The 20092-nt window shown below is 41.6% G+C and overlaps 1 protein-coding gene across 2 annotated transcripts in view; it reads left to right on the forward strand.

The window, feature by feature from the left end:
• Positions 1–20092, forward strand: part of med13a (mediator complex subunit 13a) — a 92310-nt gene that overhangs the window by 63648 nt on the left and 8570 nt on the right. For both annotated transcript variants that reach the window (XM_058088326.1, XM_058088325.1), the window contains exons 11-22: positions 2133–2349; positions 5747–5777; positions 6998–7119; positions 7252–7342; positions 8137–8348; positions 9243–9439; positions 14686–15605; positions 16627–16794; positions 17037–17260; positions 18186–18375; positions 18569–18962; positions 19026–19257. In XM_058088326.1, coding sequence (XP_057944309.1) covers positions 2133–2349; positions 5747–5777; positions 6998–7119; positions 7252–7342; positions 8137–8348; positions 9243–9439; positions 14686–15605; positions 16627–16794; positions 17037–17260; positions 18186–18375; positions 18569–18962; positions 19026–19257 — 2998 coding nt within the window. The remainder of the gene's footprint in view (positions 1–2132; positions 2350–5746; positions 5778–6997; positions 7120–7251; positions 7343–8136; positions 8349–9242; positions 9440–14685; positions 15606–16626; positions 16795–17036; positions 17261–18185; positions 18376–18568; positions 18963–19025; positions 19258–20092) is intronic.

Below are 20092 nucleotides of genomic sequence, written 5' to 3' on the forward strand. Positions count from 1 at the left end.
ACTGCAGTCAACACAAATGTTAACGCTAAATAAATTTAGCAATAACAGAGAAAATGATAAAACTTGGAGAATTTTTTTTTTTTAAATAAAAAGTTTCCTACGGAAACAATAATTCAGTATATAAAATTATAATAAGAAAAAATAATGTAAAAAAGTTTCCAGTGGACAATAAAAAGTTTCCTACAGAAACAATAATACAGTATATAAAACTATAATTGGAAAAAATAATGTAAAAAAAAAAGTTTCCAGTGGACAAAATAAGGCAAAAAAACCAAGGATTTAAAAACGATACGGTATAGTCAAATAAATCGGGAAATGAAAGAGCATTTTCTGACTTTAGAAACTGCAGTCAACACAAATGTTAATGCTAAATAAATTTAGCAATAACAGAGAAAATGATAAAACTTGGAAAAGAATTATAAAAAAATAAATAAAAATAAAAAAAACAATAATACATATATATAAAACTATAATAGGAAAAAATTAAAAAAAATAATGTAAAAAAGTTTCCAGTGGGCAAAAAAAAGGATTTAAAAACGATACGGTATAGTCAAATAAAATGGGAAATTAAACTTTAATTAAACTAAATTTTCTGACTTTAGAAACTGCAGTCAACACAAATGCTAACGCTAAATAAACCGACTTATTATGCCCGTCCCTGACACCCACACACACACACAATGGCAGCCCGACTCCTTCAACTATTTTCCAAGCTATCTCTCCGAGACGCTCCCTTGCCTCACTCTTACTGTACCTCTGCTTGGGAATGTTTAGCGTAGCGCTTAGCTGCACGCGGCATGTTAATCTCTTCCTGTGTGCCCTTTTTGACATCATACATCACCAATGTGCACGGCCGGCACTACTCATTGATTCCCACGCCACGCAGCCAAGGCACCCGAGCTCGGAGAGAGAGAGCGGGAGTAATGGCGGCTTTGATAAAGATGAACTGCTGTTATAATGGAGTCCAAGCTACGGCCTATCGTACCGCTTGGAAAGAGACACTTGCACCCTGAAGAAGCTGTGTCAAGTGTGGGGGGGGGGGATAATCAATGGAGCCGTGCGCTCCCAATGGGGGCCGAGTGCCTGGGTGGGCAGAAATATTTCAATATTGAACAAAGCAAAATTTCGTTCCCAATCAGAAATAACTCCACACTCTTTATTGCTCTCCTTTTTCTACCATATCTTACTTATTGTGTGGAAATATGGGCTAATAACTATAAAAGCAATCTTCACTCGCTAAATGTACTGCAAAAAAAGGCCAGTAAGGATAATTCATAATGCCGCCTACAGAGAACATGTAATTGATGTTCTTCAGAGCCTGCATGATAAAATGAATACAAATGAGTGTGATCGGGAAACAAATACACAACACTGTGTGTACACGACAAAAACACGAACCCATAAGATGTCAAATAATTTACCACTTCCACACTGAATGGGAGTAGAGGCTTTTAGGTCGGGTAATGGTCTTTGAATTAGTCTTCTGAATGCCTTATCTTATCTATTATGTGGAAATATGGGCTAATAACTATAAAAGCAATCTTCACTCGCTATAAATGTACTGCAAAAAAAGGCCAGTAAGGATAATTCATAATGCCGCCTACAGAGAACATATAATTGATGTTCTTCAGAGCCTGCATGATAAAATGAATACGAATGAGTGTGATCGGGAAACAAATACACAACACTGTGTGTACACGACAAAGACATGAACCCATAAGATTTCAAATAATTTACCACTTCCACACTGAATGGGAGTAGAGGCTTTTAGGTCGGGTAATGGTCTTTGAATTAGTCTTCTGAATGCCTTGTCTTATCTATTATGTGTAAATATGGGCGAATAACTATAAAAGCAATCTTCACTCGCTATAAATGTACTGCAAAAAAAGGTCAGTAAGGATAATTCATAATGCCGCCTACAGAGAACATACTAACTCCTTATTTCTAAAATCACAAATACTTCAACTTGCTGATATAGTTCATCTTCAAACAGCTAAAATAATAATGCATAAGGCTAACGCTAAATGTTAACGTTAAATTAATTTAGCAATAATAGAGAAAATGATACATTTGAAACAAACACTCATTGGCTGGCGTTATTCCCTCATCATGTCACTCACTGCTCCTCCCAGGGTGATGTCCACATCCAAATTCCCGCTGAAGGTGTCAGACGAGCGCGTTCTCATGTACCAGGCCAGGAGGAACCGGTACCTGGCCGCCGCCATCACCGACGGAGACCACGAGCCCGAGGTGGACCCTTACGCCTTTGAGGAAGGAGATGTGAAATTCACATTTTCCAACAAAAAGGACAAAGCGGGCGGAGAGCGTGAGCCAGGAAAGAAACATAAGGTACAAGATATGGATTTTTTTTTTAAGATGCCTGGAACCTTCTCAGAGATCTTCTTCAAAGAAAGATCATCAGAAAAAGGACGTTCAGTCCATTGCTACCCATAACAGCAGCACCTACAGAGGAATATTTGTTGCCAGCATTTGGTAATGGTTGAATTTCATTTGAACATGCATCAGATTACAATTGAATGCATCACATAATCAGTTCACAGTTCCACATGTCCAAAAGGAGTAGGAAGAAGCAAAGCTTATTAAATCCTACCCCTCCATCTGGTACTTTTACAATCAGTAACTGTTACATTTGTTCACTTCCTGCTTTCCTAATCTAAATTAAATTAAATTACATTTTTATTTTTATTTTTTGTCACATTGCACATTACACACATTGTCACTTACGATCAGTAACTGTTACATTTGTTCACTTCCTGCTTTCCTAATATAATAATTTTTTTTAATTACAATTAAATAAAATTAAATAAAATTAAATAAAATTAAATAAAATTAAATAAAATTGAATAAAATTTAATAAAATTCAATTTAATAAAATTTAATTAAATACAATTACATAAAATTAAGTAAAATTGTATTTTATTTTATTTTTATTTTTGCCACATACCAAAGTACTAGGTGATATGACCATCCAATGCCATAATGGGTACCATAGTAATTGTCAATATAGTGATATATATATATAGCACATCATGACTGGTTCAAGACTCTTCATCCTTGTATTTAGCAAACATCAACTGCTTGTATTGTTTCTTGAATTGGCTCATCGTTGTGCATTGTTTGATTTCCTTACTCAATCCATTCCATAGTTTGATTCCACATACTGAAATGCTATGGCTAGCATAACGTAGTCCTAGCATAGAAGTGTTTCAAATGTACTTCTTCCCTGAGATCATATTTCTCCTCTCTTGTAGAGAAGTATTGAATGACAATTTTAGCTAATTATTATTATTTTTAGCCTTATGCATTATTATTTTAGCTGTTTGAAGATGAACTATATCAGCAAGTTTAAATATTTGTGATTTTAGAAATAAGTTAGTATGTTCTCTGTAGGTGGCATTATGAATTATCCTTACTGGCCTTTTTTGCAGTACATTTAGATTACATGAAGATTGCTTTTGTAGTTATTAGCCCACATTTTTCAACACAATACGTTAGATATGGTAGAACCAGAGAGCAATAAAGAGTGTGGAGTGATTTGACACCATAGCCATGAGGGGACGGGTCAGGCTGTACATGGACTACTTTACTGTACTGTACTGTATCCAAGTGGCATTGAGTGTTGTCCCATGAAAAGATACGATCACATATATGCAGAAATGTGAGGGGTATACTCACTTTTGCAAGGTACTGTGTTGCAGTACCATTTTTCACACTGTGTCCCTCAGCGGAAGAGGTATGGATGCCACTATTGTATATATTATATGTATATAAGATGCAGCGTGTACTATTTTTTCTGTCTTCTTGAAGTCGTATAAAATTCAAGGCTGTGCCGGCGATCACAAGTACGACTAAAAAAAAAAAAGACATTTGACAACTTTTCAACAACTCATCGCGATGAATAACATTGACAAAACCGAGTCACATTATCGAGGCTTTTTGTGTGAAATGTTAGAAGAGGGAAACACTTCATCCAGGCTGAGAGCAGGGAGCGGGAGAAGTAGAAAATATCGATGATCATCATCATTTTGAGGAATATTGCGCTAAAAATAACAACAACTGGTTTCCACAGCAGGGAGGCACTCAGAGTCAACATCTTGATGTCCTTTTTTTCTACTTCCGGTAATCCCGACGTCTTCTTCTAACAGACTATGTCCGCCTGTTATTACTTTTTACGAGCAAAGGTGTCAAAAGTAAGGAAGTCGAAGCACCATTTGCACGTATAGATCCTGACCCCGCTTGTGCGCCGTTGTGGAGCGGCGGCGGCGGGCCTTCAGATTAAAGCCCGTGTTACTCTGAGAAAAAAAAAACCTCGGAGCACAATCAAATCAATACCTGGCGCATAACATTCCTGTTGCACATACACACACACACACACACACACACATGCTATAAAGGCAAGCCCTCACAGATATTGATGATGTCCGAGTGGGAGCCTCAGGGGCCATTCTGAGATCTTGATTTCCTTCTGATTCACGCTGGGAATCTCATTTGTCACAAACCCCCCCTTTAACTGTTTATGCAATGTTATACAAATTGGAATATTCATTGATTTTTTAAAAAAGAATATGTTTTTGCTGCTTGTTTATGGTTTGTGTATTTCCCCATCAAATATTAAGATTAAGATATGCCTTTATTTTGTCAGTAATGTCACTGTCATGTTTGGTGAGACTTGATCGCCACAACAACAGGCTTTTATTTCAGGACGCAATAATCCCTAACGCGAGCTGCCGTGTGTCTTTGCATCCCGTAACGCTCTGCCAAGGTGAATGTCAAAATGAAAATTCTCCTCCTCCACGTGGATTTAGCCCCCCCCCCCCCCCCCCCCGATTATGCAATTATGATGATTTAATAACAAATAGTAATATGTGTCGCAAAAAAAAAATAATCCGCCCCGTTGAGAGAAGAGACGGTTGCGTTTGAGGTTTCAGGATTTTCTGACATTGTTAATGAAAAATGGAGGATTACTTGTGTATGCAGTATTACTGCTTCCCAGGGGACAGCTTTGTAAATATCAGGCTTCGCTACACAACAGTAGCTAATCAACAGTTTTTCCCAGAGTTATACAGTAAACCTCGGATATATCGGATTCAATTGTTCCCACTGGTTTTGTCCGATATAAGCGAAATCCGTTATATGCGTATACCGGAAAATGTCCGTTTTACGCATATATCGGATTTATATCCGGTATATGTGTAAATCGGATTTTATCCGTTCTAAAAAGGCACTTCCTTGACTATGTTTCCAATGTACCTGGACGCGCAGGCAACGCTGCAAACGCTGCAAATGACGTCGTATAGCGGCCTGTCACGATTTGGCGAATCGGAGCGCCACGATGCGGCCATCCGATATATGCGAGGGAAATTTAATGGAAATGCATTGGAACGGGACTGGAGATTTTGTCCGAAATAGGCGAAATCCGTTATAAAAAATCTGATATATGCAATGAATTTTTATTGGAAATGCATTACAGAAAAAACGGTTCTTTTTTATCTGTCCGTTGTGAGCGAATTTCCGATATATCCGAGGTTTACTGTCTATTGCATTTAGAGCCCTTAATATTGCACATGGAGGTTGATGAGATATTGCACAGTAATATGTCATTGAGATCGATATCATATCATATATAAAGAAATGTAAGTACAAGAGTATTGTATGTATGTGTGCTGTAATCGGTGGCTTTTTATTTCCTCTCATTAACCTTTTCTTTTTTCACTTTTCCTAATAGGGTGAAGATGGAGGATCAGGTCCATTAGATGGTAAGAATTTTTTTTTTATTTTCTTATCCAATATTTGCATGATTTGGCTGCTGTTAGACGCATGAACACACAAGCGACCTCAGAATCCGTAAATAACCGAGCACCTTGGCCTTTGTTTACATGTCAGGAATGTAATTTGGCTGTGATGTTTCAGTCACAACTTTTTTATTGTGTGGGAAATATGGGCTAATAACTACAAAAGCAATCTTCACTCAGCTATAAATGTACTGCAAAAAAGGCCAGTAAGGATAATTCATAATGCCGCCTACAGAGAACATACTAACTCCTTATTTCTAAAATCACAAATACTTCAACTTGCTGATATAGTTCATCTTCAAACAGCTAAAATAATAATGCATAAGGATAAAAATAACCAAATATTAATATTAATTCAAGAAACAATACAAGCAGTTGATGTTTGCTAAATACAAGGATGAAGAGTCTTGAACCAGTCATGATGTGCTATATATATATATATATATATATATATATATATCACTATATTGACACTTACTATGGTACCCATTATGACATTGGATGGTCATATCACCTCCTACTTCGGTATATGACAAAAAAAATTATAAAAATGAAATAAAATACAATTTTATTTAATTTTATATAACTTTATTTAATTTTATTTAGTTTTATTTTATTTTATTTTATTTTATTTTATCTTTGGTAAGATAAAATATGCCTTTATGTGACAAAAATAATAATAATAATAATGAAAATGTAATAAAATCCAATTTTATTTCATTTTATTTTTATTTTTTTATTTTTATGTAATTTTATTTAATTTATTTTAAGAAAAAATGAATTTGTATGCGACAAAAAATAAATAATAAAAATTAAATAAAATTACATAAAATAAAATTACATAAAATTAAACAAAATTACATTTAAAAAATTAAATTATATTAGGAAAGCAGGAAGTGAACAATTGTAACAGTTACTGATTGTAAAAGTACCAGAAGGAGGGGTAGGATTTAATAAGCTTTGCTTCTTCCTACTCCTTTTGGACATGTGGAACTGTGAACTGATTATGGGATGCATTCAATTGTAATCTGATGCATGTTCAAATGAAATTAAACCATTACCATTACCATTATTACCATTACATGACACATTTGTTGGGCCACAGGAATGTCTGCCATTAAATAACCAATCGGTTCTTGGTATCGATTAGTGGAAATTCTAAAGTCTACAATCTTTGCATGCAGATCCTCAGCGGGCAGCTGCTCAGAACCGCATGGCCTCGACAAGCCTGATCCACGAGACCGACCTGGTGGTGTCCATCAACGACCTGGACAACCTCTTCAATTCGGACGAAGACGAACTGGCGGTTAGTGAGACGTTGTCTTTGTTGGCTTGGCAAAATTTGCTACTTTCTGTTTCATCTTTGTTACTCACCCACGGCTGTAAGGATTTAGAAAAGTGATTTGTCCCCCCCAACCCCCACCCCCGTCCTTTACAGAGTAGTTCCAGACGACCGGCGAATGGAACGGAAGAGAAATTTGGCAGCAAGGAACCTAAGCCATCCACTTTAGACCCTGTATCCTGTATCAGTGCGTATTTTTACTCCTTCTCTTCATGTTAGTATTTCTGAGTATGCGTCAGCCTCATTTGGGGGGGGGGGGGTCGATCTAACCCTCAAACTGCATGATCCACCCACTTGTGCTCACATTAGCCATGTTTGTTGTCAGCTAACAATAGCGATTTGCTACTAACGTTATCGTCTAGGGCCTGGCCACCTAGTGGTGAAAAATATGTCTGCAGCTGCTGTTTCTCTTCTTTTATTCATTCATTCATTCATTTTCTACTGCTTTTTCCTCGCGAGGGTCGCGGGGGGTGCTGGAGCCTATCCCAGCTGTCTTCGGGCGAGAGGCGGGGTACACCCTGGACTGGTGGCCAGCCAATATTTTACTTTTTTTTACTTTTATTAAGGCTGCTTTTACACATACGTTGCCTTAATCGGCCTTAGAATGACATGAAAACTGCAACATGTAAGCCTGTAATATATTAATATAAATGTATGGTTTTATTGTTAAGTATAAAATATAGTAATTTTTTTGGGGTGTAAAGGGTGTTCCTAGATTCTACACAAAGGTATTGCATCCATTTTTGTTTCAGCAAACATGACCAATCATATTGAAGATGCTATTTGTTCCAATTCTAATTGAATTACATTTCATTTCTGGAAAATATGCATCTTTGTGTCCAAACCTTAGGGGCACCGTGGATAAACTGGTACAGTAAATATTTGCCAGATCTAATAAAAGCTTGGCTGAAGTAAAAGTACATTTTTCATACTGCATACTAACCGTGTCGTGGCCGTCCATCCGTCCGTCCACCCTTCCAGGCTCGGCAGACCTACACCAGATGTTTCCCACTCCTCCCTCCCTTGAGCAGCACATCATGGGCTACTCGCCCATGAACATGTGCAGCAAAGAGTACGGCAGCATGGAGCCCACGCCTGGTATGACCACGCTGGATGGAACCCAAACCCTTGGAGGTCACTTCAAGATCGAGGTGGAGGAGAGTTTCTGCAGCCCAAAGCCATCCGAGGTCAAGGTGAGTCTTCGGCGTGTTCATTAGCTTTAGCATATTACAGCTAATACCGCAAGAGTCTGTCAGGGTTGGATTCTTCGGGCGAGAGGCGGGGTACACCCTGGACTTGGTGGCCAGCCAATCACAGGACACATATAGACAAACAACCATTCACACTCACATTCATACCTATGGACAATTTGGAGTCGCTAATTAACCTAGCATGTTTTTGGAATGTGGGCGGAAACCGGAGTACCCGGAGAAAACCCACGCATGCACGGGGAGAACATGCAAACTCCACACAGAGATGGCCGAGGGTGGAATTGAACCCTGGTCTCCTAGCCGTGCAGCTACCGTCTTTCATCAGGAAAAAAAAAAGGTTTAATAATCAGGAAAATAACATAGCTAAGTTTCAGGAAAATATCCGTTCCTGACTAAAAAAAAATGGAGAAAACCGGCTTACAAATACATTTCAAGCATTAGAGCCCTCTAAATTTGAAATAACACCCCCATAGTCACTTTACCAACGACCATTCACACTCACATTCATACCTATGGACAATTTAGAGTCGCTAATTAACCTAGCATGTTTTTGGAATGTGGGAAAAAATGGAGTACCCGGAGAAAACCCACGCATGCACAGGGAGAACATGCAAACTCCACACAGAGATGGCCGAGGGTGGAATTGAACCCTGGTCTCCTAGCTGTGAGGTCTGCGCGCTAACAACTAGACCACCGTGCATCTCCCGTCTTTCATCAGGAAAAAAAAAGGTTTAGTAATCAGCAAAATAACATAGCTAAGTTTCAGGAAAATATCCGTTCCTGACTAAAAAAAAATGGAGAAAACCGGCTTACAAATACATTTCAAGCATTAGAGCCCTCTAAATTTGAAATAACACCCCTCTGTGCATTTTGCAGGACTATTCATTTGTGTACAAGCCAGAGCTTTGCCAGGCATTTGTGGGCTGCTCCATGTTTGCACCGTTGAAGTCCTTGCCCAGCCAGTGTCTCCCACCTATTAAGCTACCAGAGGATTGCGTCTACCGACCAAGCTGGACCATGGGCAGGGAGATGCTCAACCCCATGCCTGTCATGACCATCCTCAACAAAGACAGGTATGATGCTTTTTTTTTTTATTTAATTAAAACTAAACCAAAGAAACCATTTATTGAGGTCACATAGACCCTTCCTGGTTAGACGACCTTGAATGTGTTTGATGGGATGAGGTAGTTCTTCCATAACAATCTCATCTAATCATCTATTTAAAGCAGGGGTCTCAAACTCAATTTACTTTGGGGGTCTGGGTGAGACTGGGCCACATCAGGTTTTCCAAAAAAAACAAAAAAAAACACATTTATTAAAAACAAAACATTTTTAAAAACTTTGGTTCCGATTTTCTACAAGAAAAATCAAGAATAAAGAAAATCAATCAATCAGTAATAAATAAATATAATAATAATAATAAAACCGCAAAAAATAAAAACGTAAGAAACCACATATAGTTAGTGGGTAGACAAATTATTTTTTTTTCAGATTAAAATGAACAAAGCATTATTAGAGCCCTGTAGACATGACAAAACACGACTATAGTCACATTTATACTCTCTTTATTTACAACATATTGCGCAACTTTATTTTGCGCATTCCTTTAAACTTAAATAGCCAAAAACTTACCACTTCCACACGGATAGGGAGGACAACTATTAACAGTTATTTAACCTTTAACATGAACATTAATCAAACGTAATAATTTTTTCTGGGTACATGATACCATACAGCATCCATATCAAACTTGCGCGGGCCGCACTAACATTAAACTTTCATATCAAGGCGGGGGGCCTCAAACTAGTGTCCTGCGGGCCACATTTGGCATTGATTTGCACGTTAAAGGTGGAAAAATAGTACAGTACAGAACCTCTGGATTTCAGACGATTCGGTTTTTTCACACTAAACACTGACTAAGACTGGACCGACACTAGTCGGTGACTCAGTCCCCCTGCAAGGAATAGAAAGTGGTTCCTTTCCAGTCGGGAAGCTATAGATAGATACCGGCAAGGGAGTCCTTGAATCATCACAATTGCGTGTGGATGTGGTTTATTTGTTCATAGAACCGACGCAAAAATGATGAATGAGGTGATGATGCGTTCGAGTGCACCGCGTATTTCCGAGCGTTACGCGAATGTGTGCTTTTGAAACTATAGTTATTGTCGTCGTTGGAATCGTTCATACAATGGTCGGTCATGTCGACGACTTTTCCCGGGAACGCCGGATCATGCCATGTGTACACACACACACACACGTACGTCAGGCAAATGATGAACATCTCAGTTATCAGCTACTAACTGATGTCTTTGTCACTCATTTTGACTTTGACACTCAGCCAGACAGAAACCCGCTGCCATCTGTGCCAACAACACCCCCCCCACCCCCGCCCCCAAACACACAATCATCCCAATTTCAAAATCACTCGCATAGACCGAGATAGAAATGGTGATATTTGTATTTATATTAATGCCACCGAGCGTGACTGTACGTTAATTGCTTATTTCCAACCACGCGGTATAGCAAACGCGGTTTTCTAATCTGCATTTGTTTGCCCTTAAAATCGGTATCTACCCGCCTCTTGTTATTTTTTTCCAAGGCGTTTTGCCTCCTGAGCCGCTGTAAGGAAATTAGAGTCAAAAAGATGTGTTGTTTTTAAACACTCGTTATCACTGCAAAGGTTCAATAGGCCTGAGTTTGTATTAGTGCGTTTTTTTTTTAAGTAGCTATGTGCTTCGTATTAAAACAGAAGATCCTTCCATACGGATGCCGATTGTAAATTAGGACCCTGGACCGCATCCAGGCAACACAAGGTTTACTGACTCCAGAACACTATTGTGTGTACTATGTGCTTCAATTAGACATCCTGTAACTCAGGGGTCTCAAACACGCGGACACTAGTTTGAGGCCCCCGCCTTGATATGAAAGTTTAATGTTAGTGCGGCCCGCGCAAGTTTGATATGGATGCTGTATGGTATCATGTACCCAGAAAAAATTATTACGTTTGATTCATGTTCATGTTAAAGGTTAAATAACTGTTAATAGTTATCCTCCCTATCCGTGTGGAAGTGGTAAGTTTTTGGCTATTTAAGTATAAAGGAAATAACTTGAAGGCTACCGTTTAGGTCGCTAGCTCTCTAGTTTGCGAGTTAGCATGTGTCTCAAGACCCTGCAGTTGCGCAATATGTTGTAAATAAAAAGAGTATAAATGTGACTATAGTCGTGTTTTGTCATGTCTACAGGGCTCTAATAATGCTTTGTTCATTTTAGTCATTCATTCATTTTCTACCGCTTTTTCCTCACGAGGGTCGCGGAGGGTGCTGGAGCCTATCCCAGCTGTCTTGTTTAGGAGAGGCGGGGTACACCCTGGACTGGTGGCCAGCCAATCACAGGGCACATATAGACAAACAACCATTCACACTCACATTCATACCTATGGACAATTTGGAGTCGCTAATTGACCTAGCATGTTTTTGGAATGTGGGAGGAAACCGGAGTACCCGGAGAAAACCCACGCATGCACAGGGAGAACATGCAAACTCCACACAGAGATGACCGAAGGTGGGATTGAACTCCGGGTCTCCTAGCTGTGAGGTCTGCGCGCTGACCACTCCCCCACCGTGCAGCCCTTACTCTCATTATCCCAGCTACTACTATATTGGGGAATATGAGTGTAAAGTTGACTATAGGGGTGTTAGGTAATGTTTAGAGAGCTCTACTAATGTTCATTCATTCATTCATGACTGCCATTTTACTGTTAAGTCCGTGCACATCAACGATAATTTAGAGTAGCATTAACCTAGCATGTTTTTTTTGGGAATGTGGGAGGAAACCGGAGTACCCGGAGAAAACCCACGCATGCACTGGGAGAACATGCAAACTCCACACAGAGATGGCAGAGGGTGGAATTGAACCCTGGTCTCCTAGCTGTGACGTCTGCACGCTAACCACTCGACCGCCTTGCAGCCCTAACTCTCATTATGTCTACTATATTGGGGAATATGAGTGTAAAGTTGACTATAGGGGTGTTAGTTCATGTCTAGAGGGCTCTACTAATGTTCATTCATTCATTCATTTTCTACCGCTTATCCTCACGAGGATCACGGGGGTGCTGGAGCCTATCCCAGCTGTCTTCGGGCGAGAGGCGGGGTACACCCTGGACTGGTGGCCAGCCAATCACAGGGCACATATAGACAAACAACCATTCACACTCACATTCATACCTATGGACAATTTGGAGACGCTAATTAACCTAGCATGTTTTTTTTTGGAATGTGGGAGGAAACCGGAGTACCCGGAGAAAACCCACGCATGCACGGGGAGAGCATGCAAACTCCGAGGGTAGAATTGAACCCTGGTCTCCTAGCTGTGAGGTCTGCGCGCTAACCACTCGACCGCCGTGCCGCCCTAAAAGTCATATTATGAGTATCAAAACTTAGAAAGTTAGTTTGTAGAGAAAGTTCTATTATGGGAATAAAGTTAAAATAGGAGCATAGGGTCATAATATGACAAGAAATAGATTTTTTTTTAAGAATAAAGTTGAAATATTACAATATATATTATAATAATCCCTGTTCTACTTGTGTATCAATGCTGTTATACATGAGGCTCTGATTATGACGCTTTAATTGGAGTGCATTGGTGTGTTACATTGAGCGGTGCAGAGAGGGAGGAAGGGAGCGAGGGAGCGAAGTTGTGCACTTGGAACAACTTGGCCAATGTCCAAACAATCCCGACTAACAATCTTCTAACAACGCGTCCGCGCCGCCTCGGAGACCCCGTCCCGTCGTGAACGTGCCCTGGCTGCAGGGGCTGTAAAGTAAGGCAGGGACTTCCTCCGGTTGGGCCAGTGCCAGGTGTTGTTGCTCACATACAGCTCCGGGGGAAGGGGGGGGGGGGGCGTCGGCGTGATGAGCTCCAACTGCTTCCTGATGGTAGCGAGCCAGCCTAAAAATAAGCCCATACCTCATCGAGTCTGTTCGGATTTTGAGACCTACCGCCTCGTGCCGCAGCGCTCTGGCCCGTTTCTTTTCCCGGCGTGTTCATCCAAGAATCCTCCAAAAATTTTAAACGTCATTGAATTAGAAATCCCCGCGACCCTCGTGAGGAAAAGCGGTAGAAAATGAATGAATGAATGAATGAATGAATTAGAAATCACTCACTCACTCACCTTGCATTTGACTCCATTTTGTTTCTGAAGGATGATGAAGAAGAAGTGAATTAAGACATAATTTATGCCAGGTTCTGAACTCCGGCATCAAACCCAGAATAACGATGCTGCTTTTGTGGACGAGATGATGTCATCTAATTTAATAATTGGCCACAACGCAAAACTCAGAAAAGTCTGATTAAGCTTTTTGGTTTTCGTCATAAGGAATTTGCAACTTTTTGTTGCATGTTTTTTGCATGCTACAAGGCTAAAATACAGCTTTTACTATTATTAGAGCCCTGTAGACATCAAATAACACCCCTATAGTCACCTTTACACTTGTATTACCCAATATAGTAGACATAAAAAGACATCTAGATTTAGACATCTGTGGCGGCCCAAATGTATTTTTGGCGGGCCCCAAAAACAGCACTTGAAAGTTTTCCTATGGATTCACTGCGGTGCTGCAATGACGTCAGCTTCAGTTTTGGGCTCTGGGCCCTCTGGCTCCCTCTGGTGGACATACACAGCATTGCAGCACCATCCAATATTTTCTATGCATTGCAATGAAATGGTTTTCTCAAACGAAAGGAATTTTAAGTTGCTGTGTGATGAATTTAATGTTTTAACTCCAATTTCCAATGGATTGATTGGCTCCTGTCAAATAATAATACGATATAAGCAATTTTAGACATCTTTGGCGGCCCAAATGTATTTTTTGCGGGCCCCCAAAAACAGCACTTGAAAGTTTTCCTATGGATTCACTGCGGTGCTGCAATGACGTCAACTTCCCTCTGGGTTTTGGGCTCTGGGCCTTCTGGCTCCCTCTGGTGGACATATACACAGCATTGCAGCACCATCCAATATTTTCTATGCGTTACAATGAAATGGTTTTCTCAAACGAGAGGAATTTCAAGTTGCTGTGTGATGAATTTAATGTTTTAACTCCAATTTCCAATGGATTGATTGGCTCCTGTCAAATAATAATACAATATAAGCAATTTTTAGACATCTGTGGCGGCCCAAATGTATTTTTGGCGGGCCCCCCACAAATAATTGAATGTATGGGAAACACTTTTAACTCAAATAATGGTTGATTAATATTTTTTCTGCTATGGAAAAATTGCATTATTTCATTGAAAACAAAAACATTGTCTTTTCTTCCACCAGTAACATCCCAAGCGTGGGCAGCACTCTGGACCAGGACTACAACCAGGCCTACACCCCTCAAACTCACACCCCCTTCATGTCCAACAGCGCCCCACCAAGCAACAGTGGAACCGGCATCCTGCCCTCGCCGGCCACGCCGCGTTTCTCGGCCCCCACCCCGCGTACGCCGCGCACCCCACGCACGCCCCGAGGCCCCTCCAGCGTCCAGGGCTCACTCAAGTACGAGAATTCGGACCTGTACTCGCCAGCCTCCACCGCCTCTACCTGCAGACCGCTCAACTCGGTGGAGCCGGCCACCGTTCCTTCCATCCCCGAGGCTCACAGCCTCTACGTCACTCTCATCCTGTCCGAGTCGGTGATGAACCTCTTCAAGGACTGCAACTTTGACAGCTGCTGCATCTGCGTCTGCAACATGAACATCAAAGGAGCAGACGTGGGGGTCTACCTCAGCGACCCCGTCGGCGAGGCCCAGGAACCCTGCAGCTGCGGCTTCAGCGCCGTGGTCAACCGCCGCTACGGCAACGGCTCGGGACTCTTTGTGGAGGACGAGCTGGATATCATCGGCCGGGGGACGGACACCAGCCGCGAGGCGGAAAGGCGTTTTGAGGAGCTCCGCCTCTCCTCGCTGGACAGAACCAGCATCTGGAGGGGAGACCACGTCCCGGATGAGCTCATTCTTCTCCTGCAGGACCAGTGCACAAACCCCTTTTCGCCTATTTCGGGACTGGATGACGTAGTGGCACACGGACTGAAGGGTGGCCCCGCGCCCCCCTGCGTTCGGGTGGAGGAGAGGGACTTTCACAGTGACTGCTACATGGCCTTGGAGCACGGCAGGCAGTTCATGGACAACATGTCAGGGGGCAAGGTGGATGAGGGGCTGGTCAAAAGCACTTGTCTGCACCATTGGTCTAAACAAAACGGTAAGAATTAATCTTGAGTTAATCTACGGTAAAAAAAAAAATTAACTACTATTTTTTAAATACTACAATGAGGAAACGATGGCTCTTTGGCAGGAATCGATCACGAGCTATCAGTGCACACACATGCTTGTCAACCCATTGGAAGTTGCAGGTCATCATACCAGTATACCAGTATAACGGTATACCAGTACACCAACATAACAGTCTGACTCACAAATGTCTCAATGTGAGTTAAAAAAAACCAAAAAAACAGCACTTGAAAGTTTTCCTATGGATTCACTGCGGTGCTGCAATGACGTCAGCTTCCCTCAGGGTTTTGGGCTCTGGGCCCTCTGGCTCCCTCTGGTGGACATACACAGCATTGCAGCACCATCCAACATTTTTTTTGCTTTTCAATGAAATGGTTTTCTCACACGAAAGGAGTTTTAAGTTGCTGTGTGATGAATTTAATGTTTTAACTCCAATTTCCGATGGATTGATTGGCTCCTGTCAAATAATAATACGATATAAGCAATTTTAGACATCTGTGGCGGCCCAAATGTATTTTTGGCGGGCCCCCCACAAATAATTGACACTTTTTACTCAAATCCTGGTTGATTAATATTTTTTCCGCGATGGAAAAATTGCATTATTTCATAGTAAACATTGTCACATGAACAAAAACATTGTTTTTTCTTCCACCAGTAACATCCCAAGCGTGGGCAGCACTCTGGACCAGGACTACAGCCAATCCAATATTTTCTCTGCGTTACAATGAAATGGTTTTATTCAAACGAAAGGAGTTTTAAGTTGCTGTGTGATGAATTTAATGTTTTAACTCCAATTTCAAATGGGTTGATTGGCTCCTGTCAAAATACAGAGTAATTGGTCCTCGCAGACTAATGCGCACCACAATATGCCACTTTTTGACGTGGACACATCGGGTTTACACGTCGGAATTCACGGCAATTCTTAAATGAATGAAACTTTTTGATTTTTATTTTTTTTTCCTAAACATTTCCTATATTCATGTGTTTTGCAGCAGTGGACGTGAGTGCGCTGTGTTCTCAGGACGTTCTCAGAGTGTTGATGTCTCTTCAGCCTGTACTCCAAGACGCTATCCAGAAAAAAAGGACGGTGCGGTCGTGGGGCGTTCAGGGCCCTCTCACCTGGCAGCAGTTTCACAAGATGGCCGGACGCGGCTCATACGGTAAATCAGGAGCTTTTTCTTGCTGTGATTCTGATATCGTTTTGTCTGAAAAATACATCAAAGTTTATGATTAGTGATGGATACTTTGGGTTTCGCCGTGCTGACATTTAGAATCGATTGCTTCGTGACCTTCCAATCGGATGCACTACAGGGATTAAAAAATAAAATAAAAATAAAAAAGACTGGAAGCTACTCAATTGTTACACTCGCTCACTTGTTTTCTCTCTGCTTCCTGCTCACAGGCACCGACGAGTCCCCCGAGCCCCTCCCCATCCCCACCTTCCTGGTGGGTTACGAGTACGACTGCGTCGTGCTGTCCCCTTTCGGTCTACCCTACTGGGAGAAACTGTTGCTGGATCCCTTCGGTTCCCAGCGGGACGTCGGGTATTTGGTGGTGTGTCCCGACAACGAAGCTCTCCTCAGCGGTGCCAAGAGCCTCTTCAGAGACCTCACAGCCGTCTATGAGGTAAGGCAGGCTGACGCGGGGCAAGTGTTTGGACCGGACAAATTATCGTTGATGTGCACGGACTTAACAGTAAAATGGCAGTCATGAATGAATGAATGAACATTAGTAGAGCTCTCTAAACATTACCTAACACCCCTATAGTCAACTTTACACTCATATTCCCCAATATAGTAGACATAATGAGAGTAAGGGCTGCACGGTGGGGGAGTGGTCAGCGCGCAGACCTCACAGCTAGGAGACCCGGAGTTCAATCCCACCTTCGGTCATCTCTGTGTGGAGTTTGCATGTTCTCCCTGTGCATGCGTGGGTTTTCTCCGGGTACTCCGGTTTCCTCCCACATTCCAAAAACATGCTAGGTCAATTAGCGACTCCAAATTGTCCATAGGTATGAATGTGAGTGTGAATGGTTGTTTGTCTATATGTGCCCTGTGATTGGCTGGCCACCAGTCCAGGGTGTACCCCGCCTCTCGCCCGAAGACAGCTGGGATAGGCTCCAGCACCCCCGCCGCGACCCTCATGAGGATAAGCGGTAAAAATTAATGAATGAATGAACATTAGTAGAGCCCTCTAAACATTACCTAACACCCCTATAGTCAACTTTACACTCATATTCCCCAATATAGTAGACATAATGAAAGGAAGGGCTGCATGGCGGTGGAGTGGTTAGCGCGTAGACCTCACAGCTAGGAGACCAGGGTTCAATTCCACCCTCGACCATCATACTCCGGTTTCCTCCCACATTCCAAAAAAAACATGCTAGGTTAATTAGCGACTTCAAATTGTCCATAGGTATGAATGTGAGTGTGAATGGTTGTTTGTCTATATGTGCCCTGTGATTGGCTGGCCACCAGTCCAGGGTGTATGTTGCCTATTGTATATAGCATGTATATCTATCTATATTATGTATATCTACACTTTTCTACAGTCGTGTCGACTGGGCCAGCATCGGCCCATTTCCAAAGGCTACCCTGACGGCATCGTCCTCGTCGGCGGCAGCGGAGCCAAAAGCCTGGCGGACGAGCCAGTCAGCGATTGGTTCCTGAAGGCTGCCAGCGGCAACAACGACGCCTTCACAAAGCTCAAACTCTATGCACAAGTGTGCCGCCACAACCTCGGTGAGTATCGCCAATCTGCCGCCTTTGTTTTTTTGTTCCGCGTCTGTTGCTCATTTCGCCGGGCTTTGCTAGCTCGCTCTTGACCCACACCGCGAAGCCGAGAGGAGTCGAGCTTCTATCCAATCAAAGCAAGTGTATAATATTACTAATCCAGTAATGTAGCCATCTTTTTTTTCGTTTGTTTATGTTTTAGCTCCCTACCTCGCATCACAACCATTGGATAGTTCCCTCCTGACGCAGCCGGCTCCCTCGTTGTCGTCGTCGTCCAACCAGTCATCCTCTGCCCCCGGCTCCGTCGGCCACCAGGGTGCGATGCACGGCTCCCTGGTCTCCAACAGCAACAGCGGGTCCGGAAGCGGCTCGGTCTCGTCCAACAGCCTGGTGATGACATCATCTGGGCAGTCTGGCAGCGGGATGCAGTCTGCCAAGGCCGGCTCTTTTGCCCCCTTTGCAAGCGTGGGCGGCCAAAACCAGGGAGTCGGCCCTCAAAGTGGACAGCTGGGACAGCAGGCGGGGAACCAGAATAGTACCACCTCGGGGGACAACTCCAACAGCCAGAGCCAGCCCCCCACTGAACCCCCAGAAAGGTACAACCGGTCGCACTAACAGTTTTTCCTCATATGGACTTCTGATTTCTGTCATGCCCACAGCACTTTGGAACGGGACAAGGTCGGCGTGCCCACAGATGGCGAGTCCCACGCCGTCACGTACCCACCTGCCATTGTTGTTTACATTGTGGATCCCTTTAGCTACGAGGAGTCTGAAGGCGGGCCGGGCCCGGCGCCGGCCCACTCGAGCGTGTGGACGCTTGGGTTGTTACGTTGCTACCTTGAGATGCTTCAGTTGCTTCCCGCACATATTCGCAACTCCATTTTTTTACAGGTGAGACAACTTCCTGATTATCCTGTGTGATTGTATACTCAGGCGTGTATACTCGGGTATAAAAGAGACGCTTTTTTACATATGCAGTGTATAAAAAAATATGACAGTGGGGGAATGGTGGAGCTCATGTTTTAGTCCAGGGGTCTCAAACTCAATTTACCTGGGGGCCACCGGAGCTAGGTTCTGGGTGAAGCCGGGCCGCATCAGGTTTTCAAAATAAAGCCAAAACTCATTTATTAAAAACTGAAAAAAACAATCAATTAAAAATTGCTTCTGCTATACCCTACACTTTTTCAGTACTTTGGTTCCGGTTTTCCACACCAAATAATTAAAAAACATTTAAAAAAATAAAATATATATATGTATGTATATATATATATATATGTATGTATGTATGTATATATATATATATATATATATATATATAATATATATAATATCATCACTATATTGACTGTTACTACGGTACCCATTATGTCATTGTATGGTCATATCATTCGTGACAAAAAAATAAATATATAAACAAAAATAATAATAATAATATCTGATAAAACATTCCACTGTTCTCAAATATCTTAATTTTTATTTTTTTATTTTTTTATTAAATTTTTTTTTATTAAAAACATTTTTAAAAATAATAATAATATATATCACTATATTGACACTTACTATGGTACGTCATACGTCATACATATATCATACGTGACAAAAAATAAATAAAATTATAATTTTTTAATAAAAAATAATTTAAAACCATAAATATATATATATATATATATATACATATATATATATATATATATATATATATATATATCACTATATTGACTGTTAC

Source organism: Doryrhamphus excisus, chromosome 11 (genome assembly GCF_030265055.1).
Source record: "Doryrhamphus excisus isolate RoL2022-K1 chromosome 11, RoL_Dexc_1.0, whole genome shotgun sequence".
NCBI lineage: Eukaryota > Metazoa > Chordata > Actinopteri > Syngnathiformes > Syngnathidae > Doryrhamphus > Doryrhamphus excisus.